The sequence below is a fragment of the Lineus longissimus genome, chromosome 3 (assembly GCF_910592395.1).
Source record: "Lineus longissimus chromosome 3, tnLinLong1.2, whole genome shotgun sequence".
Lineage (NCBI taxonomy): Eukaryota > Metazoa > Nemertea > Pilidiophora > Heteronemertea > Lineidae > Lineus > Lineus longissimus.
The window spans coordinates 4,702,811-4,726,871 of record NC_088310.1 but is presented as its reverse complement, the minus strand read 5'-3'; the positions used below and the strand labels follow the sequence as shown (position 1 = coordinate 4,726,871).

At 40.8% G+C, this 24,061-nt stretch overlaps 3 protein-coding genes across 21 annotated transcripts in view; 1 reads left to right on the top strand and 2 right to left on the bottom strand.

Annotated features, from left to right (window-relative positions):
- Positions 1–1,943: 1,943 nt before the first annotated feature.
- On the bottom strand, positions 1,944–14,040 carry LOC135485466 (pyruvate carboxylase, mitochondrial-like). Of its 2 annotated transcripts, XM_064767517.1 has the most exons (19): positions 13,995–14,040; positions 12,288–12,517; positions 11,922–12,106; positions 11,269–11,698; positions 10,757–11,027; positions 10,465–10,627; positions 10,132–10,314; positions 9,689–9,923; positions 8,842–8,859; positions 7,312–7,536; positions 6,903–7,059; positions 6,589–6,695; positions 6,238–6,371; positions 5,875–6,124; positions 5,417–5,661; positions 5,078–5,257; positions 4,450–4,698; positions 4,124–4,267; positions 1,944–3,805 (listed from the first exon to the last, which is right to left on the bottom strand). In XM_064767517.1, exons 2-19 carry the CDS (start codon positions 12,481–12,483, stop codon positions 3,539–3,541), a joined length of 3,639 nt encoding a protein of 1,212 aa, XP_064623587.1. In that variant the 5' UTR covers positions 12,484–12,517; positions 13,995–14,040; the 3' UTR covers positions 1,944–3,538. The 2 variants fall into 2 exon arrangements, with proteins under 2 accessions (XP_064623587.1, XP_064623588.1); XM_064767518.1 differs by lacking the exons at positions 8,842–8,859; positions 13,995–14,040 and having other exon boundaries at positions 12,288–12,604.
- Positions 13,260–16,467, top strand: LOC135485467 (copper chaperone for superoxide dismutase-like). Of its 3 annotated transcripts, none has more exons than XM_064767519.1 (7): positions 13,260–13,367; positions 14,615–14,687; positions 14,932–15,066; positions 15,182–15,365; positions 15,555–15,588; positions 15,856–16,031; positions 16,267–16,467. In XM_064767519.1, the coding sequence occupies exons 1-7, from the start codon at positions 13,275–13,277 to the stop codon at positions 16,412–16,414; spliced, it is 843 nt and encodes a 280-aa protein (XP_064623589.1). In that variant the 5' UTR covers positions 13,260–13,274; the 3' UTR covers positions 16,415–16,467. The 3 variants fall into 3 exon arrangements, with proteins under 3 accessions (XP_064623589.1, XP_064623590.1, XP_064623591.1); XM_064767520.1 differs by lacking the exon at positions 13,260–13,367 and adding an exon at positions 14,044–14,168; XM_064767521.1 differs by lacking the exon at positions 13,260–13,367 and adding an exon at positions 14,445–14,463.
- Positions 16,468–17,227: 760 nt separating this feature from the next.
- The window catches only part of LOC135485464 (protein numb-like), a 39,483-nt gene continuing 32,649 nt past the window's right edge, over positions 17,228–24,061 (bottom strand). For 13 of the 16 annotated variants that reach the window (XM_064767508.1, XM_064767514.1, XM_064767513.1 and 10 more), the window contains 4 exons: positions 23,346–23,544; positions 22,599–22,844; positions 21,581–21,763; positions 17,228–21,275 (listed from right to left, as the gene is read on the bottom strand). In XM_064767508.1, coding sequence (XP_064623578.1) covers positions 20,782–21,275; positions 21,581–21,763; positions 22,599–22,844; positions 23,346–23,544 — 1,122 coding nt within the window. In that variant the 3' untranslated portion in view covers positions 17,228–20,781. The remainder of the gene's footprint in view (positions 21,276–21,580; positions 21,764–22,598; positions 22,845–23,345; positions 23,545–24,061) is intronic. The other 3 variants (XM_064767501.1, XM_064767512.1, XM_064767500.1) reach the window with 2 other exon arrangements.

The window sequence follows — 24,061 nt, the reverse complement described above, 5'->3', positions numbered from 1 at the left end:
GTTGATAGAAACACAATTTGTCAAGAAATATGTAGAAAATATCTCTGGTGCTACAAGTATCAACATTCCTGTTTTAATTTTCTATCATAACATTCACTGTAATGTTGTTTACTTCAGACTGTCCTTGCCAATCTTCGAGAATGGTCTTGCGATATGTGTCGCTCAAGATTGCAAAAAAATTATGTAAATCATTAAGGTCCATGCTAATTTTGTCTGTATCATTTAATTTTGTTTAAGGATTTTATTCAGTATTGTACTATGTAGACATATTCTTTATGAGATTATTACGCCACAGGGTGTAGGCTAAGAACTACCCTATGTACTCATGTGCATACTCAAAATCCTTATATGCATGATTTTAGTGCTGTTATACATGTAAACAATTTAAAATATCTTACATAAACTTACAACATTCCTAGCCAATTATGCAAAAAAAAGTGATGTTATTGTCACTTTGGAGTTATAGACAGGGTGCCGAATGTGCACAGACTGTGACTGAAGCGGGCAACTTGGGATTTGTCTGGACCTGTGTTGTATTGTGATGTGCTGTAAAAATGGTTTTGTTGTTTGTCCGATATGTCAAACCAGAGTTTGAATCATGAATGTACAGGCTAATACGGTACCCAATGGTAATATTTGTGAAGTGCTTTCGGCGACTGAAACCAGTTGGATTTAGCGCTAAGTCTCATAGTTATTATTTATTCTGGAGTTTGATGCTACATTTGCATGTAATGTACATTGTAGAGTATATACATCATACATACTGCTTGTTTTGTGGTCTAATCCAACAAAGATATATGTATATATTTATTTTATTATAACTTATAACCCAAGACCACAATTTTTTTTAATGCACGCGACAATTATGTAATAAAATCTAATGTTAACTAATAAAATACTTATACACCGACACATTTTGTTACGAGTTCCTTGCCACAATGATTACAAATTTAATGCCATGGTTTGGAGTTTCGCGGTCCGAGTTCAGCACATAAGTTTGCTGTCCCAATCTGCTGCTCCTGTGGAGTTAGAACAATCCACTCACACTAACTGACCTATCTAGGACCAATGGCAGTATGTGTTGTCTAAGCTAAAGTTTAGGTATACACTAACTTGTACAGGGGGGGTCATGATTTTGTTGATGTGCTGCCTTATGCATACCTACAAATGAATCAAGAATATCAAAACAGAGGGTGTCTGCTTACCGTAAACGACTTCCCAGTCAAGTTGACTGATCACTGGTGCAGTGTTTGAATTCCATACACGTTGGACATCTAGAGCCAAGAGGTAAAGGGTGGTGTCTGTCCATGAAGACCAGTAAAAGTTTAGTACAGACCGAGTGTAAATGTCCATGAACTTTTCAGTAAAGGCATTTACCAGTCTTCATTCACATGATCTGTGGTCCAAGTCCTTCATAGGTCTATGCAATGAATGAGCTGGACAAGGCCTAATAATCCCCAAGGACATCAGAAGTGCTTAGGGCCTGTGTGGTAATGGCTGGGATCAACACGAAATTTGACCAGTCACAGCAAAACCAGGTGCAGGTCACTCTGCGCTTGGCAGGTTGAGACAGACTGTTTGTTCATTTCATTGTTGTCTGCCTTTGGTGAAATCTAAGTACATCAATGTCTTCAATTATCTCCTGGTGTCATTTAGTCTCATCTTCTGACCGACAGGTCGCTAGTTTCGCTGTGACGGGTCACAAATGGCACTAGTCATACTGGCTGTAAAATTTGTTGAAGATTCACTTTTGGAAAATGATCAGTGATCACACTCCGAAAGGCTGGGGTCACTCGTTCAGGGGAAGTTTGGTTGAGGTTGATAACGTGACTGTCACATTTGACAGGCCAGCATAGGAGCAATGCCATATCTTGGCAGACAATTTGGATGTCATGAAACAAACCAACTTTTCCCAAAATAATTAAGAACAAACATTGTGTACTCTTAGTTCATATATTTATGATTCATGACTCTGTACAACTACACATCTAATAACACTTACATGACCAACAGGACACAGCAATAAACGATAGTGCATGCTGGATCAACCACAGTTCCAAGCTCATCAGGGCCATAAATGGTTGACATTTGCTGTTCATGCACTATTTCTCATCTTTGGTTTTGTGAATTTCACCAGCTTTTCTCATTCCTGGTTTTGTGAATTTCACCAGCTTTTCTCATTCCTGGTTTTGTGAATAGCACACAATAAACAATAGAAAACAAGTACAGGTTACTTTTTGCAAACAATTACTGGCAGTATGGAATATCACGTTACAATCTATTGCAATGGATAATCTGAATAACTTTCTTAAATATCGAGTTAGCACCTGCTCTATTATGTGTGTATGTGCTTTTGTGATGAGATCATGTTAGCATTAGCATAAGCATGATGAATATGCATGAACAAATAATCAAACTAGTCTATGGCCTTGCACACAAATTATAACATTATATGATGACTAAATATCTGAATTTAGCCTGACAACGAAAAGTACATGTACATGTATGTGTATCTCACTGTTTTCGTGATCATTGATACATGTATTATTGATTTTACAAAGCTGTGATTGATATGCTCTGCATATGAAGTTTGCGTCACTCAACAGTCATGATATGACTGACTATCATATAAATCTTATTCATGTTTTACCAGGTCTTGCTGGACCAGATATGAATATACCCTGAGGTAAATCATTGCCACAACACTTAAGATACTGCAGTGGAAAAATTACAACATTCACAAACACAATAACATGGTTTAGCTGCACACCTATTAACGTGTATGTGAAATGCATTATAATATCCATTAAGTATTCTGACATAAACACAATCTAATTTGTTGGAATGCAATACAATACAATGTACTTGTCTAAAGATTATTACGAATATTCTAAAAGCTTGACAAGTGCATGGAAAACGAAATAATTTACTACAAGAGCATGGGTTCCCATGTCTCTCAGCTGGTATCCTCAGGTATTTTGGTTTTTGCTTCTAACAACAAACCACAACCATCTTGGTTTTTGCTTGATATATATGTACGACACAGCTTAGCTGTTATTGACCAGCTGCACAAAAATCAATATGACCAATAATGAGTTCTATTCTACCTTAAGTTAGGACTTGCAACCACCTTCAGTCCTAATGAAAAGGGAAGGAGCTAAAACAAACAGTCCACAAATTACCATATCATTGTAACATGATTAAAACTAAACAACAATCAATCGCTATTTAGCACACAGATTCTCTAAACCTATTGATGTTCCTCGGATGTTATTGCTTGATGTTTAACAAAACTGAATCACAATATTTCATCGTCATCATCCTCTTTAACTTTCGACCGATTGTTGGCCATTTGCTGCAATATTTACGGTGGGCCAATTGAATGTTTTATATCTTGGTTGTATGAATAGTTCCCCCTTTGAAAACATTAGAACTGGTCACGATGAGCAGCAGTATAGACACTGCTGCTTTTAGAGATAACAATCACAAATATTTAGAATTTCAAGATGTAATTAAGTAAACAATGACTGATCACTGATTACGTTTCTGCCTCCGTTGTTTCAATGTCCATCAGTAAATCATCGCCCTCCATTTTCATCCCCTTGTTTATATGAATCTTTGACACCACGCCGCCTGTTGGGGCATTCACCAACATCTCCATCTTCATGGCACTCAGTACACACAGCGCCTCGCCCTTCGTGACGGTGTCGCCCTCTTTCACCTTGATGGCGACGACGGAGCCAGGCATCGGAGCACCAATGGAGCCCTTAACGCCCAACAAGGCCTTGGGGTGAAAGTGCATCTCCTGAAATGACAAAATAAAGGTACATTAAAGAAATTCGACACAAGCCAAGTTTGTTTAAGGTTATCACCCGCATGACACATGCCTTTCATTTCATGCAGAGAATACAATCTTACCTTGAATTCACCATGAATAATGCAGTGCTCTAGCTTCACTTTTGATTCATGTGTTGGTATTTTTGATCAACTTGAGGTGGGCCGGAGTCGTCATGCAGAAAAAGCACAAAGTACAAAAAGCGTTTTGTCCCTTTGCGGTTATTTTGCCCAAAATCGAGAAACTAATCTGCTCTCCAAAATGTAGGTTTCAAGTTTTCATTCCTACCTTCATAGCTTCCTTGTCGTTGATGAAGACGGACCTGACCTGTCCATTCAGCTCAAAGAACACCTCCCTCTGGCCTTGGGAGTTGAGCATCTCTGCTACAGCCAAGACCTTGATGTGAAGGATCTTGCCCTTCTCAATCTCAACCTGAGGATAGAGAGTAACATTATCAGTCATGCAATAGGCGTGTAGCACCCCTTTAGGGTCAAACATAAAAGATTTGGCACCTGAAAAACTTATTTTGTAAGGTAGATCTAAATGCGGACAAGTTTTCTCTGCGATGCTGCCCATTGTGTGTTAAATAATGTGCAATACTGATTACTACGCACCTCAAATTCCTCCGCAATCTTGGGTCCAGTCAGGAACAGCCTGGTGGGGAATTTCTCCACGGGACCGTACTGCTGTCTGAAAGTGAGGTACTCCTCTAAAACCTTGGGATAGATGGCAGCACTCATTACATCTTTCTCCTGCACGATGAGGCCAAATTGCTCCTCCAGTTTTTGGCGGATTTTCTCGAAGTCCAATGGCGGTAAGGAGGCACCAGGGCGACCTTTAACGGGTTTCAAACCCTTTAACATCTGGAGGAATGAAGAGTTACAAATTAGTTATATGAGCACCAGCACCGAAAGTTCTGTGATTTGACACTCTTCATTCAACTGACCATCATGCAGATAGTCTGAAGTTAAGTTAACACCAAGAAGTCTTCCTTTGAGGAAATGAACCCGTGGCAGAGAGATCAAGTGTTACTGATCTCCCATATGACTCTTTGAAGGTAGAACCCTTCAACCAACTCTGCTGATGACCTCGAGTCTGTCACATGGAATAAACATGTTCATAGAATGAACAGAACATGAACTGCAGCAACACAAGACGGAAAACTACAATGATCACACTCACAGCCTTGAAGAGAAAGGTATCCAACCTAATGTCTGGTTACAAAATCATAAATTTTCTCACCTTGGTCCTCAGTGGTTCTGGATATCCCCCATAGGGTTCTCCAAGCTGTCCCTGCATGAACTCAATGACAGACAAGGGGAAAGACAGCTCCTCAGCCCTGTCTTCAACCATGTTGGCAGTTAGCTTATTCTGGACCATGAACTGGGCAAGGTCACCAACGATCTTTGATGATGGCGTCACCTGAATAGAAAAGATGATTTGACCTCATAGCAATTAATATTAACATTGTCATTTCATTTTTAGTGGTAAGGTTATCAATATTTTCATTCCCCTCTTTTACAGAAAAGAATGTTTGAAACTTTCAACCACAGTCTCATCATAATGCCTGCCATGCCTCACCTTGACTAAATCTCCCAACAGCTGGTTGGCCACAGAGTACATCTTCTTCACCTCTTGAAACTGTTCAGCAAGACCCAAGCTGAACGCCTGGAACTGCAGGTTTGTATACTGGCCGCCTGGGATCTCGTTCTCATAAACATCAGCGTTACCGCTCTTCATGGTGGCGGTGCATTCAAACGGGGCGTAGAGACCGCGAGTCTGCTCCCAGTAAGCGGAGTAGTCAAAGACATGCTGGAGGTCAATACCTGGGAAAAACAAAACGATGGCATCTTTTATGTCATTTACCAAGTAGACAGGGTAGCTTTAGAGATGCTGCATGAACAGAAAGTGAGCAGACGGACACAAAGGATCTATCACTTGTCCTCTTCTTCTTCAGTAGTACTTCCTTGGTGATTACTACAGTTTCCATTCGATGACAATTATGGCACAGTGATTTGGAAATAAGTAGCTTTATATACCTGTGTCGAGTTCAGTGCCTTTCAGTGCCGCAACGATAGCACCCATACTTGGCTGCGACGTCATACCGGACATGGAATCGACAGCGACATCAACGACGTCTGCTCCAGCTTCAGCCGCGGCCAACATGGCGGCGACACCAGCTCCGGCGGTATCGTGCGTGTGGACATGGATGGGGATATCGGGGAACTTCTCGCGCAATGCTCCGATCAGCATAGTGGCTGCCCTGGGTTTCAATACACCTGCCATATCCTAAAGAAGACAAGCGAGAACATCTGAGCGACATTCGTTTCTTTTCAGCTGTCTTATACCGTAAGGTCTTTCATTTGTGAATTTTGAACACCCTGTTATTTACAGGAACTCACCTTAATGCAAAGAACATGAGTTCCCGCTTTGACGAGCTCCGTGGCCAGGTCGAGGTAATAGTCCAAGGTATATTTCGTCAGGTTTGGGTTAGAGACGTCGCCAGAGTAGGAGATGCAGGCCTCGACAACACCACCTAGTAGAGGGGAAATTACTTATTAGTTTACTGTGGAGGGCAGTATAACCCTTGTGAAGACTGTGACACTTGTTGGAGCCATGTGTGAAGAGAAAATGATAATTATTTGTGATATCCTCTTTTTACTGTAATGTAGTATAACAGTTTGGGCTGATCAGAACATATTTAGAAGGTAAACGCTGTTTCCAATTAAAAGACGGGATCTATAGGCACCTACCTGCCTGTCCAGCTGCCTCCATACCGATCACGATGTTTGGAATATAGTTGAGACAATCAAAGATTCTGAACACGTCCATACCATATTTCACGGCAAGGTCACAGAATCTGAAAAGAGTGGTCAACCCATTTGAAATGTAAATGTAAGTATGTTCATTTGAAAGGTATCTGGTAATATGTACGTCCTTAAATTTCGACTGCTTCCTTTTGCAAACGTTTTCGATCAGACAGCTATAGGATAACTCATTATACAGAATGCAGTCATAGTGCTGCCATTTTTCAATGATGTTTGTAACAAAGGGTTACATAACTTACTTGAAGACAACATTATCTGGGTAGTTGGTGTAGCCAACTGTATTCGAGCCTCTGAGTAACATCTGGAAGGGGATGTTGGGTATTTTTTGTCTAAGGTCCCGGAGACGTTCCCATGGACACTCGTGTAAAAATCGCATGGCCACATCAAATGTAGCACCTGAAATTATAGAATGTTTTAATTTTACAATTAAGAGTAATACAAAACAATATAATTGGAAACCTAATTAGACACAAAATTGACTTTCTATGGGCAGTAAATCTCTCAAAATTGATCCCGAATCCTATTTTCATATGATCTTTGTAATGCATTTATTGAAGAGGCTTCTAGACTTTTTCACCACAGTTTTTTTACCCGGTGCCCAAGTGACAACCCTTTGTTTGTATGGATTCCCCTCTTCTTACTTCTTACCTCCCCAATTCTCCACACTGTACAAATTTCTGAAACTGTTGGCAACAAAGGGCGATATCGTCATGAGATCTTTGGTTCGTACGCGGGTGGCAAGCAGGGACTGATGTGCGTCTCTGAAGGTGGTATCCATCAACAGGAGGCCCTTGTGGTCACGAACAGCCTTGGCAAACGCCTTAGGGCCGTTCTTGTTCAATACATCCTTGAATCCTTTTGGCACAAGATTACCTGGAAGATAGAGACGGAGGAAGTAAATAAACATGACCATTTTCACAATCAAAGAAGTACGGGCACCCTAAGAAAATTGAGCAAACATACAGTTTTGCAATTCTAAAACTTTTTCGAAAATTTTTTTTTGCTCCCCATCCATAAAACTCATACATGTACCCTCTAAACAACTCCTTGTTGAAATCCTTGTTGTCACAGTACTTGCTTATTCCCAGCTGTGCGATCTGTATAAACATGTACAATCAAATTTAATTTACATATATAATGTAAAAGTTGAACTACATATGTAAACTTCAGCATTTTGCATACAAACATTCAAAAGGGATGTTCAATATACATGCAGTGAAAGGAGGATGGAAAAACAATGTTAACAAAACAATACCAGGGTAATTCAAAGAGGAATGATAAATGAATATAACTACATACAGTGATAATTAATATCAGAGGTCAGTTCTGGACGAATCTTAGTTCGGAATCACTAATTCACAGGGCTGAGGGGTTTCAAAGTGAGAACTTGCAATGAATAACACCCAATACTGACTTGCCATGCAAAGCAATATTGCCAACACCACATCACTTGAAATATACCACATTCTAACATAACTCAATTGCTATTTTGCATGTATCAAAGGGCCTCCTCTCATGCCCATTTTTTGGTTTGAATAAAATCTTTAAGATTGACCAAATGAAACTACTCTAACGCATACAAAGCTTAAATTGCTATCAAACATTCAAGAAGAACTGAAAGCGCTTATTCAAGCATGTGTCTAGATTGTAAACCCAATGAGCATAGTTCATTGAAAAACATTATTCGAAGCAAATTAATTACGTGTGCCAGTTGGACACACAATCCTATCACTTTCTGAATACATGTATATACATTTTAGATAATACTGCAGCATATGAAGCACAACCTCCACCACCAGTGTTCAGACTGAGATTACCAGAGCCTTCGGTCGCAGGCGCAGAAAATCTACTCAGATCCACTTGGTAATTCAGCAGGTAATTTGAATTTATACCAAACACTCACTGCAGCCAAGTATATTTTCATTTGCGTTGGTGACCAAAGCGAAAAAAAGGCTTAAGTAGAAACAGTCATAAGGTGCGTTTCTTTTCTGGTGGTTAGTAAATTTTTACCAGTTCTAGGGTCAGTAACACTGTCACCACCTACTAAGTCCCAACCTGTTTTCTGAAAATTGTATCTGATAAAAACAATTTTGCGCAGACCAGCTCAAAGGGTTAATGTCATATACACGAAAGACGATGATTTTTAAATTCCCGATGATGTTATATCATATCTCTCACCGTATTGTCCTGTTGTTCCTATGATTTAAAAACAAACACCAGTCAAATGAATAATACACATAAAAAACAATAAAAAATCTTCAAAAGTGGATCGTTTCATGCAGAAATACTATTTTAAAAGCATAGATATCCTAACATTAATATCGATTTATACTCTGCCGCTTACTGTCTGACCGAGATACTTTTTAACCACATTCGTACACTTTGCCTTTCCACAGAATGATTTCAGCCAAGAAGAACTAAAAATTGAAATCTCATCACCAATACCAATAACTTGAGCTAAGTTAATGCCAAAACCTTGATGCAAAGTTACGACCTGACAAATTGAGAACACCATCATTGTCATGCCCAAAGCAAGTTAGCATGAGATTATCATTGAAGACCCACAGGCCCAAAAAAGCATGTATCCTACTGTCATCTCTATGATGACTCAAAGGGCGCCCTGTTTTATCTTCTGTTGAAGCAGTAAGGAAAGCATAAATAACTTTGCCGATTCATCAAAGAGACATGGCTGACACATGTCACAGGCAATCAATGCAAGAGGCTTAACTTTCATTTTCAGTGAAGCTCGAAGCACTTTGAGGCAGGATAACTAGTATAGCTCAAGAAGGATTCCTTACAAAGCAAATTCAGCGACAAAATTGTTTGTTACTCAACAACAGCAATGTATTCAGGAGTCAGCCTGATGAGACTAAAAGCTGTGGTGGCTTATCCCGAGTGTCTATGCCAGGGTAAATAAGAGATCCCACATAGGTGAACAGGAGCCTATCATGGACTCCATACCTTGCAAAAATCCAAAAGGGTTACGAAGCTGGTAAAAATTACAAAGGATTCTCCAAATACTTACTGAATGGTACAGGTGGGCACTTGGGCACAGCCTCTGATGGCTTGAGGTCAGTTCCAAGTGGTGTGAGCGGCCCATTGACCATAATCTCACCCAAATACTTCAGCAGCTTCTGACCTCGGTTGAGGCTGGGGGCGAATTTGAATAGTTGAGGATTCTCGTCTATGAAGTACGTATCGACGATTCCGGAGCGAATCTTGTCATGTTCGACAACATTGAGGAGGAATGGCACATTGGTCTATAAGGAAGAGGGGCTTTTGTTCTGATAAACATTCTAGAACACCTTAGTTACAATGTTTCATATTTATAATGAATTGTGTAGTACCCTGGTTTTGACCACAGAGGTTTTGGTGACATGATAACCTCGTGGGTTGGTGCTATAAAACGTGTTGAAAGCCATCTCTCGGTGGATTATGCCTTAAATTATCAAGTTGGAGATCTCTTACCTTGACTCCCCTAATCCTGAACTCTTTCAATGCCCTCAACATTTTAGAGCAGGCGTGCTTGTGATTCCGGGCATGGGCGATAATCTTGACGAGGAGAGAGTCGTAATATGGTGATATACTAGCACCAGCGAAGGCCGAGGCACTGTCAATACGGATACCCATGCCTTCTCCACTACGGAACACCTGGTGAAGAGGAACAGTGAGGATTATTGATCTGATTACATAGGTGTCATACAAAAGTGCCAACGATAGGAGTTAATTGATTCTGGAAAATCTTAGAGAACTTGGCATAAGGTGATCTAAAAACTTGTGAATGGGGAATAAATCACCTACCTCAATTCTGCCGGTATCTGGCTGGAAATTGAGAGATGGATCCTCAGTGGTAATACGGCATTGGATGGCACACCCCTGCAGACCAACGTCTTCTTGATTCAAGTGCAACTCTTCCAAAGTTTTACCTTCGGCGATACGGACCTGTGCCTGTACCAGATCAACACTGAAAGAAGGCATTGATTGAATATGACAAAGACCAACCTGATGAATAAATAACTGGCGGAAATAGTCAGGCAATCAAGTTGGCACTCAACAACAGTTAGATTTTTTCTCTACATATCGTAGCACTTACCCTGTGACTTCCTCAGTGACCGTGTGTTCCACCTGCAACCTCGCATTCACCTCGATGAAGTAATAATTGCCATGTTCGTCCAACAAGAATTCAACCGTGCCAGCGTTCTTGTAACCGACATGTTTGGCCAGTCTTACAGCATCTGCAGTAAGCTTTTCCTGGATGCCGGGAGGCAGCATCGGTGCAGGTGCGATCTCAACAAGTTTTTGGTGACGTCTTTGAACGGAGCAATCACGCTCGTACAGATGGATGACATTGCCCTTGGAATCACCTGGAGACAAAAAGAAATTGCTGCACCTAGACCGTAAAAAGTTAAGCCAAGAATATTTTGAGGAGACAGGTTATTTTCCATGCACAATTTCATTAGTTCTCAGCTAAAACAAGCTTCTTTTTGTGTCTATATTCCTGCATAGGGCATATACCAGGTTTGAAAGAAGAATCAAAATACTATGTTTTAAAACCTACAGCAAATGATGATATCAAAGTCTGGCGTGTTTCAAATCCTAACTTACCAAGAATCTGCACCTCAATATGTCTGGGGCGCTCGATAAACTTCTCAATAAACATGGAACCATTGCCGAAAGCCGCTAAAGCCTCTGAAGATGCCAGATTAAACTGTTGTTCCACATCTTCTATTTCTCTCACCACCCTCATTCCACGCCCCCCGCCACCATAGGCCGCTTTCAACATAACTGGAAGACCATACTGTTGACAGAAATCCACAGCTTCAGAGGCCTCATGGACTGGGCCTGGCGTTCCCGGCACAACCTGGACACCAGCTTCAATAGCAGCTATCCTGGCCTCAACCTTGTCTCCCATCCGGGCCACAACTTCAGGCGATGGGCCAACAAATGCGATATCTGCATCCTGGCACGCCTGGGCAAAGTCTGACCGCTCAGACAAGAACCCATAACCTGGGTGAATGGCATCGATGTTATTCTCCTGCAAAGAAAGGATTTAGATATCTTTATTTTTAGTTGCAGATGATAAAAATGTTTGATTGTGAGTTTCAACCTAACATCCTCTTCATCCACATCCATGTAGTCTAATACTACATTTAGCAACTTCAGAGGGAAAGTATTGCTGTCTTTTAAGACAATGCTTCTTGGGCAACACATTTTCAGGCCTTTGATGAGTGGCCCCTCAGCACCAAACCAAGACTTACTTTAGCGATATTTATGATTTCTGGTATGTTGAGATAAGCTGCGACCGGTGGCAGACCCTTGCCTATCAGGTATGATTCATCAGCTTTCTGTCTGTGCATCTGCATCATGTCCTGTTCAGAATAGATGGCAACTGTCCTGATGTTCATCTCTGTACATGCTCGAAACACACGAATAGCAATCTCCCCTGAAAACCAAATCAATCTTTCTTTACAACATTTTAACTTACACCGACACACATGAAACTGAATGAAAGATAAAGGCAACAGTCAATGTAAAACATGTACCCCCCTCCCAAGGGGTTACTTGGGGGTGGAGGGGGAGTCAAGGTGACTGACTATGATAACATTTCATCAATGGATTCTTACCCCTGTTTGCCACCATTAGTTTCTTGATCTCCTTTTGGGATGTCTGTTGAAGTTGTGCCGCATCCGTGCATCGGAGGCATGTCTGGAACGCCTGGGGTAGCCGGTAGCCAGGGTTGGACTTGGTGAGAGTGCCAAAGACTGGCAGTTGGCTGGCAACAGCCCTGAGCTGGGTGGCCCTGGATTGAAGCCGCAGCATGGTGCAATTTGTGCAGGTCACAAATTTGCTAATCCTGCAGTAAAGAAATAGAACACATTTTTTTAGGTTGCAGATTACAGATAGATTAGCACTAAGATAATCATGGGATATTCCAAAATGTATCCTACTTTGAAGCAGTAATATTTGTGTATTTACAATGTAATCGATTTGTTAGAGAAATCAAGATGGCAGATGTGATATCCTTTTGAACTATTCGACAGCAGTTGGCTGTATACCAGTGAACTGACCTTGTAAATGTAAAATAAGGTATGTCTAAAACTATAGTACAGTCAGAACTATTGGGCAATTTTGAAAAGGTTATGTATCAAAATACATCCAAAAGTGCACCTGTCTAAACCTGTACAAATGAATCACCACCATTGACCCTACATAAAGTTCAAGATAAATATGATACAGAACAATAATCCCTCGTTTCTGTGGCAGACCCCAACATTGAACACACAGGTGACTGTTTTACTTTATCTGCTGAGTAAATAAGGGTAATTATCTAGGGAAGGTCATTATCATTTAGTTTTTAGAGTTCAATTCAATCCAGGCCTATGGGACAAAAGTGGTCGACAGGCTCAATGCACTTTTACAAATCCTCAGCACTGACCTAAGTGGAGAGCAACTGGTATGTAATCTGATCGCACATTAAATAATGACCTCAACATTAATTGAAGGTCATTATCAATGTCCTTATCTAGTACTTTATCAATACAGAGTCCAATTTAGGGGACAAATGTAATTGATGGGTTCGTTCACAAAGTCTGAAGTCAAGTGAAGATCCAATGACTTCTGATAACTCTTATACCTTCTTGAACTATAAACTCAGCTTGGTCTTACTCTTGGTCTTACATGTCCCAATATTTTTAACAAGATATGTAAGTATGCAAAATATTGGGTTAACATCAATTTTTTAATGGAACAACTTTACAATCCCCGATCGCGGCCCGCAAAAAGGTTATCAATTTGATGATATAAGTGCTGTTATTCAATGGATTTGTCCTAGAATCGATCAGACGATATCGTTTCTGATCGGGGATTGTAAATCACCACCCTTTGCCTTGTTGACTTGTGGGCTGAAACTGGGACACCGATGAAGCATACCCAGATAGATAGGAATAGGAGAAGTGCCCCCCCCCCCCCCGGCCACCCCGCAGAGAACCTACACCGGCTACAGCATCATACCATCACTCACAGTCAAAAGTCTACAGTCAGCGCAAATTGTTGTATCAGACATGCAGCAGATCAATGCATGCATGACCTGGTATCATCTCTGGCCTACTGCATGTGCTGGTTGGGTGCACAGGAGGAAGGACAACTTGTTAAGGTCAGGAGATAGAAGGATGAAACTTAAAGGGATGGAGTTTTTGACGTTTTGAACACCGAATGCAACAAAAACATCCAATTCATTAACGTAATGTAATTCCCACTACATTCACACGTATGATATAGATGTGGTATCAAATATTAACCATGTTTTTAAGCTAGAAATCAGTCCAATTTACCTTCAATCGATCGACCTGATCTTCAACGACCTTCCTTGGCCTTGCCCTTTAAACACTGTTAACCTTGGACCTAAGAGATAGATACACAACAATGTACAGGAGCTCGTGCACATCATTTCAATCTTTCACCTGGGCCCAAGGAAAAAAAGCAAGATGGCAGCGCCCATGGCAAAGGTATTTTGTCAAAAAAATTTTGTTTTTATCCAAAAAGGACATTTTACCATCATTTATCTTTGCTGAAAAAGGATGTAATTGATGAATTAGTTATTCAACTTTAAAATTCGGGAATGTTTCATGTGTGACATTCTTAAGATATAGCTGAATGTTCAGAAAACCGAAAAGATGACTTCTGCTGTGGCTGTGCATGCATTGCAATGCATGACAAACATACATGTCACACATCTTCATGTCGTACATCTACATGCTACATAGTTCGAAGGTGGTTACATTGTTGATGATCATGTAATTGGTATATAGGAGTAAATTCTTTTAGACCTGCCTGCTATCTTTACACATCTTTACTGACTGAGCACTGTCTTTTAAATTGAAAGTCAGATTTCACCTAATTCATGAAAAAACTATGATCATTTTATTATCTATAGTATATTTCACATTTTCAGATTGAGTACAATGTTCAGATGACATGCCAGAGTTGTGTGACTGCAATAAGGAACAGCCTGGAAGGACAAGATGGTGAATATACTGATTGGCTATTTGGTACCACTATACTAGACCTGCCAGAGATTTTATGCTTCCAACGGACATCCATATCACACTTGAGGAGTTTCCTTGTAAAAACTTTTACCTCTATTTCAGTTCCTTCAACAAGTAAAAATATTCATTGAAAGACTTTTCCTTCATTAGTACTAGCAAAAGTTTATGCAAGCCATGTATTTAAGTAGCAGTATTTGTGTCATCTTAATCTCTCTCCCTTTAGGCATACAGTCCTTCAGTATTGATCTTCCAACTGAGACGGTTGTGGTTGAGACAAGTCTCCCATCACAGGTCATACAAGACATCATGGAGACAACAGGTCGTCGCGCTGTCCTGAAAGGAATGGGCAACACCCTTGGTAGGTACAGAGGTCACCAGTGTGAAGCAATGGAAGCGGGAACTTAAACTTATATGTGTACCTTTTTGGCTTGTTGAATAATTTGAAAACTTGTTTGATATTTGTACCATTTCAGGACAGAGCCTTGGAGCGGCAGTTTCCATCATGGATCGAAAGGACACCCCTGTGACCGGCATGACCAGGATAGTCCAGTTGAATGAAGACACGTGTTTATTTGAGGGAACTATTGATGGACTCCTACCAGGGGAACATGGAGTCTTTGTCCATGAGTTGGGGGACATGTCTGAAGGCTGTGAGAGGTGAGTGGCCTAAGGCATATAAAAGATTTTTAGAAGATAAATGTCAGCATCATGCTCCCTATTTTTACTCACAAAGTTAGTCATTTGTTCTTAGGTCACAAGTTAATGTCGAGAAATTCCTTACTTTGAGCGTTCGCAAGAGTAGACATTGACAATCATGGAATGATGCATCCACATTTTCAATTTTAGCTGTGGGGATGTATTGCAAGATTCAAATGGACAGGTGAGTTATTTAAAACTAACAGGGAGAGATAAACTCTAGGATTAGAATTGACCTCTAATTTTTTGTTAATGATATAAGGAAACCCAGACCCTCGTTTCCAAACAAAGACCCTCAGTGTTTCTATATCCATCAAGTCTTCATTGAAGCCGACCCACAGTCTGGTAACAGTGTTTAGGCTGATAACCTATTGAGATTTTCACAAGGGTCTTGATAGCCACATTCTGATTGTGATATGATGCTGAAGCTTTTGATCTTTTCTATTCCTAGGTTATTGGTAACCTTGGTATGGTCACTACCGGGAAAGATGGACGGGCCACATTCAGATGGGAGAACAAGAACGTGAAGGTGTGGGAAATGATCGGACGATCACTGGTCATACATTCCAAAGACGACAAAAGGTTGATGAAAAATACGGACAACTTTGGCAAAAAGGAGGACTGCAGGTAAGAATAATGGAAGAAAAATACTAGAAAGGTAGCACCAGCAGGCGGCATGATTTGAACGGTTCACTGGATGGCCAACAGGTGTCACTACAAACCATTGTACAACATTGCTTCTGTGTTAGGCTGTACTGGCCAGTCTCAGTTTTTTCTTTCACCACATACATTGTTCATGTTATGTAATTGTACAGTACTGTACATTCACTCACTATTTCTTCAGCTCTTTTTCTTTTTGTAGAGTTGCATGCGGCATCATAGCAAGGTCATCAGGACTGTTCCAGAACCCAAAGAAGATTTGTTTATGTGACGGTGTCACCCTCTGGGATGAGCGAGATGTACCATTAGTTGGCCCGGAACGCCAAAAGAAGGCGATGGCAAATCTTTGAACAAATTTAATGGCAGAAGTTAGACAAGTGGTGCTACTCTAATGTATGATATGTTGAAATTTTCTTCAGAAATAAATATGATCATTTGAATGTATATTTTGATTTTCTTTCCTCTCTTTTCTTCTGCTGCTGTTTGCCTGCAGCTCCTTGGCAGTTCTCCACTGCTTAAATCGTCTTCACTGTCACTCCCTGTGGCCATAAGTCCTGTGGCTTGTTCATCCAAGCCTGCACAAATTAGTCTCATATGGTAGGCAACTAGACCTGATGAATGGATTGGCGGTACCTTACCCCTCCATTCAGTGTGGAAGGAAATTGAAACCCCTGAAGATAGGCCATGGAGCAAAAAATTCTACCCTGGACTATCTTCTGTACTCTGGGCTATCGCTTTCTGTAGCCATGCAAAATAATCTGTCCACGAACCAAAGGAGTACACAAATCCAGATTGTCTAGTGGCTCAGGCATCTACCTTGCATCAGAGAGCTTGAAGGTTTGAGAAGTGGTAGCTCGTTCTGATGAGGCTGGTCAGTTAGCTGCCAGCTTGTTACGAGGGTACAAATTGCCTTCTTGCTTGGTGCCTGGCAGTAAGAGACAGTTTAGAAGTGAAAGTGAAGGGTGTCTAATAAGCCAAGTCTGCCTGGCAGTCTGGCGACACTTCACAAACTTTTCCCCAATACTGCAGGGGAGCACATCCGTCTTTATACCAGCTTCTGTCTTCATACTCTGGAGTGTAAAGATCAAAACTGAGAACCAAAGGAATTTCCTGTGAAAAGCAGCTCGACCACAGAAAAGAAAGATGCAAAAGAACACACAAAGTGATTTGAATCAATTTATTATAGATGAAGCTATTATCATAAGGATTAATATTATTACAAGTTACTATTTTATGGCCAAATTTACATTCCTTACAGCTTTATTTACAAACCACAGCTGGTGGTCTTCCTGGCAGTGAACCAGAATCATTCCTAAGATTAGATATGCAACCCTGACCATGAAAAAGATAAATACCAGACTATAGGGCAATCTGTACCGCGGAGTTACACAAAAAGGAAGGGGTCAAATACTTTGAACTTGTGAAATCTTAATTGAATTTTACCAAAATGTTCTGAAAATTGAGGGTCCAGATGCCCCCACTTTCTCCCCATCTTGGATCCGCCCCTGAACCTTAGGCCAAGTGGAAGAGGCAGGTGATTTACAACTTCTAGACCACCAACTCGAAGCAATATAGGCAATAACTGTTTAATACAGGCTACAATGCACCAATCTCTATGGTCATATGAAATAAACTAAATAATTTTAAAGGTGATGAAAAATGTATATGTCTGCAAGCACCATGATTTGGAGCATTTGGGGACAAATACCATAGTTGTTAGGCTGAATTCAATATTCCTTCAAATTTGGTTGTTGTTACAACTGTTTCAACTTTCAACAAACAGTTCATGTGGATAAATAGGACACAAAGCAGACAGATACTTTCAACACAACCAATATCATCAAGAATTAAACAAAGAGTGGTCTTTATGGATTCTTGATATTATTAGCTCACATCAAATCTCAAGACACTTGCAGAGTATTGCTAAAATATGGAATGATCAGATTTTTATAAGAATAAGAATAAGATGAACTACATCTCGAACCAATATTAGAGTTGACCTTCAGAATACTAGTTCACTATAGATGTTTATCATGGTGCAATGACGGACTACATCAGGACAGACGCTAGAGTCTCAAAAGAGCCTGTATTGCTTGTGGTGTTGGGAGATTTCCACCAGATGTCACAAGTCACACTTTTTTTGGTTGTGGCCCAACGTCATTCCTGATGTCAAGCCACAATAACATCATGAAAAGCATCTTAAGTGTGATATCTAACATACCTATCCCAAACTTCACTTGAGACCAAGAGTAAAATCATTCCTAACAAAAAAGGATAAAACTCTTAGTTCCTTCAAACCAACAGCAGGACATTCTGAACTCATAATCCTGTTCTGTAAAAATAAACTGGTATAAAAAGCAAAATGTCAAATTCATTTAAAACAAAAATATTCCTTCACTTTGCTGTAATTCACAGGAACAAGAAGCAAGCCTTTTCACAGATTTGAACCGAGACATCATAAAACTGAGTAAACAAAATCCATTTCATCAAAGTTCACTTCAATCTGCAGTACATTTTTCTCCAAACTGTATTATACATGTATAACGTGATCAAGTCACCTTGCAATACAATGTACTCGCACCAAAGAAACTGGTCCACATAGCCCTTTATATATTACATCTATATACGTATACACATTGACCTCATGGCATCCTGAGTTTGGCGCATACAGGCGACTGATTGTAGCAGTAAAAACTCTGCACTGCTAATTGGTCAAACTCAAAAAGAAATTTTCTGTTCCCGTGACTGCCATTCTTGATTTAGTCGCCTGTGTTCACTGCTCTTACCCAATATGTTCCCACATCCCATAATGGGCTCTTCTGGAGCATTAACAAGCGCCTATAGAAGTAAATTGGGCCGGACAGAAAGGTTAAACCAGCAAACACATACATTCATGTCTATGTGTCTCTATCATGAATACACGAAACACAAGGATGCTTATAAAATAATCATTCAAAAATAATTATTATCATTATTAAAGCAGAATTTTACGCTACTGATTTTTATATAAAATGCTGAAATCATGGCCGATCAATTGCTGATTTTAACGCACAATACTATGAATACTACAAATCCATCCTATCGAGTAACCCAGTTGCCCAGTTGAGCACGATTACTGCAAAAAAGTGCCCCATGATCGGTTCAGATATTGCTGATCTAAAGCACAGGAATTAGTATTCTATATTTTGGGACTTCAGTGCTGCCATTTCTAAACTTTACCCAGTTACTCAGTATCTAACATTTGTGTGAGGTGATAGGCTTCATGATGCTAAAACATAACCCAGTATTGACATTACTGTTAGACAGGATAAAGGGTGAAGTTAAAAATCATTTCTCCAGGGCCAAAGCAGGTAAACACCAAAGGGTTAAATTGGATGACAGCGGCTAAAACCAATTATCTTTAATACATGTATAACCTTTTTAACAATATGGACACAAATAGCCAAGACCCGTTGTATCTCAAGTTTGCTAACTATTCAATTACTGTACTTTGATATGCAGTGTCCTAGAAAAAGTATCAGGACTTAAGCAAACTTGAGCAAAATCGACTCTAATATGTGACCCTCCAACACAAAACCAGTCATAAGCCGCATTCTGAGTATTTTCAACTGATTTTTAAGCAAGGAAGAGCAAGCAAAGCCCCTCGTTATGCAAAAATCAGACCGATTTCAGAAGTTACACATACTTTTCTGGTTGACATTCAATGGGAAATAGTTAACTTTGAACACCTTTTCCCAGCCATTTTCTTCAATATGAAGATCTGGAACAAGTGATTGGTTTTGTAAAGGAGGGTCACATACATATTTTATCTCGAGTCAACATCCAAGTAGGTCACCACCTTCTATTAATATACACTTATGCAGAGCAGCGCACTATAAACATCATCCTCCATAGAGCAATATTTCAAGGTTAGAGGAGGTCATTGTACATTTGTGCATTACCTAAAGCAAACACTCCTCTCTTTTAATGGCAATTTTGAGTAGAATCATGAGTCAATATTAGAGCAGGCTGCTGAACATGTAGTGTAAAAGCTGTGACACACCCAAGTCATCACCGTTCAGTTTGGCATCCAGGCCCTTAGCCGAGCCTTCACACAATGTGCAGTAACCTATTTAACTTTGACTCTGGAGACACAGAACTGATAGTATTTCAAGTAGAAGCTTGAATGATTACATTCAACATCTTTAAAATCTGTTGTATTTTATGAAATGTGACCCACTCCAATGTTGACTCGAAATACACTTCAATCAAAGGACAACTTCACAGAGTCAATGGACGAGAAAATTCTCAATATACACAAACAATAAAAATCCATGAAGTCTTCGAGTCACTGAACAGCCAGCCTATCACATAGAACACCGCGTAACTGGCCATTGTCTGGTTCAGTATTATTCCATTGGACGATAAAATGAATGCTAGATCCTCAATACCGCATTGCTTTGGACTCTCGGTCCGCTAGCACCGCACACCACAGCCTTGTAAAGGTAATAGGCCTTCGTGTCCAAGAACACCGATAAAAATCAGTCTAGGTCTAACGGAACCATTTTCAGAGGTCATATACATGAGTCTCCAGATAAAAACATTTGTTTCAGCTCAATAAAATATCTAAAATTTGTCACTTAAAAAAATTCCACTCATGGTTCCTTGGGGGTTATCAGATTCCTGAATATCAGAGTAAGATATGTCACGCACTTCACTAGTGTCTGAGTAGCCGGGGTTATAACTGAACCTCAAAAGCCTTTACTGGATGCGAATTGTTGGCAAACGGATTTGTAGGCTGTGGTGCAGGTTTAGGCTTCCCGCCCGCTTTGGCCGCCCAAGCTACATCAAAAGGATCTGTGGCTGCCGGTCCCTGACCCGTCATACTCTGCCAATTTCGCTGCGTTTTATTTTGCTCGGAAATTTCCCTAAGTGTTGGTGCCTTTTGCGCGTGCTGGGTCGCATGCATTGAACCAGTATCTATGGAATGACTACGAGTTTGGCTGAGTGGTGGTGCTCTGTTGGGAGCGGCTGCGTCCATCGGCTGGTTGTATGCCACAGGTTGCTGTTGGTGATGGATTTGAGCCGTTGCTGCCGGTGGCGTCCTAGTCACGTTCATATTCATCGATACGTCGCCACTCCCTCCAACATTTTGAGAGTTAAGCCAGAAGTCTGCTGTGTTTGGCTGCTTGGGGCTCCCCCAAGGGTTAGGCTGGCCTGCCGCTCCAACGCCTGTAAATCAGAACAAACGCTATTATTGCAAACACTAACAGCAATGAAATTCTGTTAACTTTTCAACCATGGATACCAATGTTCTGAAGCTAAAATTCTGTTGCATCTCTTGTGATACCAAGGCATAAGCTTGGCTGAAAGAGATTATCTCTGCAAGGCATCATTGAAGTCAGTTTGAGACTCGAATTTGGCAAGTTAGACTCTTCAAACCAGCCAGTACGCATGTCTACAGATGGCTTAACAACAGCCACACTCATCAATTGGAGAGTTCAAATCATCTTCAATGTCTCCATAGGCCAACTTACTTTGTGGAGTGGCTCCCGGCACGGGTCCCATGCCATGGTTCATATTCACTTGACCTTTCGCTTGAACTTGATTGAAAGGATCGTCACCAGAGAGCGCCGAAAGACCTGATGATAACTGAGCACACATCTCGGCTATTGAGTCTTGATTTTCCTTCGTCGGAGACGCTTCCGCAATTGGACTGGCTGTAAGGCAAAGACAGACGGTGTTAAAAACGTGTCATGATAAAAAAGAACCATGGCCTAGTTGTTCAAAGCAAATTTTGTCACTAACGCTGGTATTAACTTTACTTGGCGTTGACTCCTTCAGTTAAGCCCTTAAGACTTGCCAAGTTAAGTTGACACCAGTGTTTGAGACAAAGCTTGGCTTGACCAACTGGGCCCAGGGCATAGGATTGGTGCGAACATCCTTAATCTCCAAAGACATGTCGATAAGTTACGCAGAAAATCTAACTCAAGTAGGGCAACTCGTTTTCTTCTGGTGTCGTCTTTGGTCACTGTCATCTCGAAAGGATGAGATGTAAAACAGATTCTTTTCAACAGAACAAGTAAAACACACTTGAAGACATGGTTTTGTCATGCATCAACCAGTATTTACAGCACAATACTTTGCACATGCACCTCCCCACCCCTCCCCCGAACTGAAACAACAAAAGCTAACTCAAAATACAGCCAACAGATCTTTTGGTCAATGTCAAATCTTCCAGAGATGTAGCAATAAAGATGAAAGATGTTACATGTGACAATGATGCTTGTTCCCCCCCCCCCCCCAAGAAAACATGAAAAGAGTTTGATCACAAAACATATCAGAACTATCCATTTCATCGCCCTTGCTAGACTGTATTTGAAATTCCACAGCTGGCAATGGTAAGTGCCTTTCTCAAATTGAATGCCTTTTCAGGTTTCACTCTTCCAAAAGAATCCTGACTTTTTTTATTCCGTGATCAAACTCTTCAAACCAAGAAGTAGAGGAAAGGCTATGCTACGACAGATGGAAATGATGACGTAGACATGCACAAACCGGACAAACCTGGACCGTTGGTATGATGTAACGAATCTCCTTCATTCGTGTAGCCCATATTTTGCTGTCGCTGAATCGTTGATGGTAGTTCATTAACACGTAGAGATAACTGTCTTTTGAACGGTGATGAAGACTCGTTTAGTTTAGAGAAACCACGGAACGAGCCCATGCGTTCTAACATGTTGGGGGTGGCGTGCGGCCTTTCCACCGCAAACGGGTTCTCTTGTCGACTCTGTGGAACAGGATCTGAAATAAGATGGTACGTTTCAAGGCAGGCCTACAAAACAAAAATCTTTCAATACACGTACAAGTTTTACAGAGTAATTTGATAAAGATATATTTGAACATGCCTTTGAGAACATCTCAGATGAAATCCACCAATACTTCCTGATAATGTCACAACCAGAAGACCTCTCAGCTTCCTACCCTCGTGAAGCCAGCAGTGGATGAAAGTTGTCTTTACCCAAAATCTTTTCAGAACATGACATCATGCATATTGCCCTCAAGCTTTGGATCCATTCCGCCATCCCGGAGTCTGTTACACAAATGAGGAGAGGTAACGAACCAAGTAACTCTGATGGTTCAGAATGGACGTCATGATGCAATTTGATCTTCCTGATTAACAGTACCATCATCTACTATCACACCATTGCCCCATTTTTGAACCATTGCCGTTAATAGCCAGGCAAAACCAAACTAACTCTGCTACAACTGCACTCTTTCCCCGAAATGTAAAATTGTGCTAACTTTGAATACCTGCTACGAGGGCGCTCTGTGGATCCTGCAGCCGCTCTGTGATGGATGCTTGTCGGAATGATCCTGTCCTTGTGAAACTTGTCCTATCCTCACTGTATGTGACCGTCACGCCCGATTCCTTATCTCTCTTCTGTTTACGTTCAAGACAAATGGCAAAAGCACAGCCCACTGCATGGCTCAGGCGCTCACCCTGGAAATGGCAAGAAAAGTATGATTAGTGATTGATTGAAGCGTAAGCGCTGTAATTCATGGGAATCTCTCTATTAAGGATACCCTCAAGACTGACACAGGCTGTCCCTAATAGAAAGGTGTCCTGATAACCGAGGTCAAATTTAAAAGAATTGACCTCGAGACTGCCAGTATTGTCCTTAATAGAGAAGAGAGGGTGTTCTGATAGAGGAGGTTCCACTGTACTGGAATTGACCACTACCACATTAGACCATATTCCTCCACAAGACCATGGGTGCAGCACCTGACAATGTTAAGCCACTTGTTAGATGACCTCTCTAGCCTTGCACCGATTGAGGGAATGGAAGAATGGAGATAGAAGACAAAATCTGTTGAATGATAATTGGTAATTTAGTAACCACACAGAAGAACAGTGTATGACTCCAACGTGATTTCCTTAACTTTTCATTGAAATGGCTTCTCTGTGAGTCAATCCACAAGCGCCATTGATTTTCCAAAGCTGGAGAAAACAGGGCGAA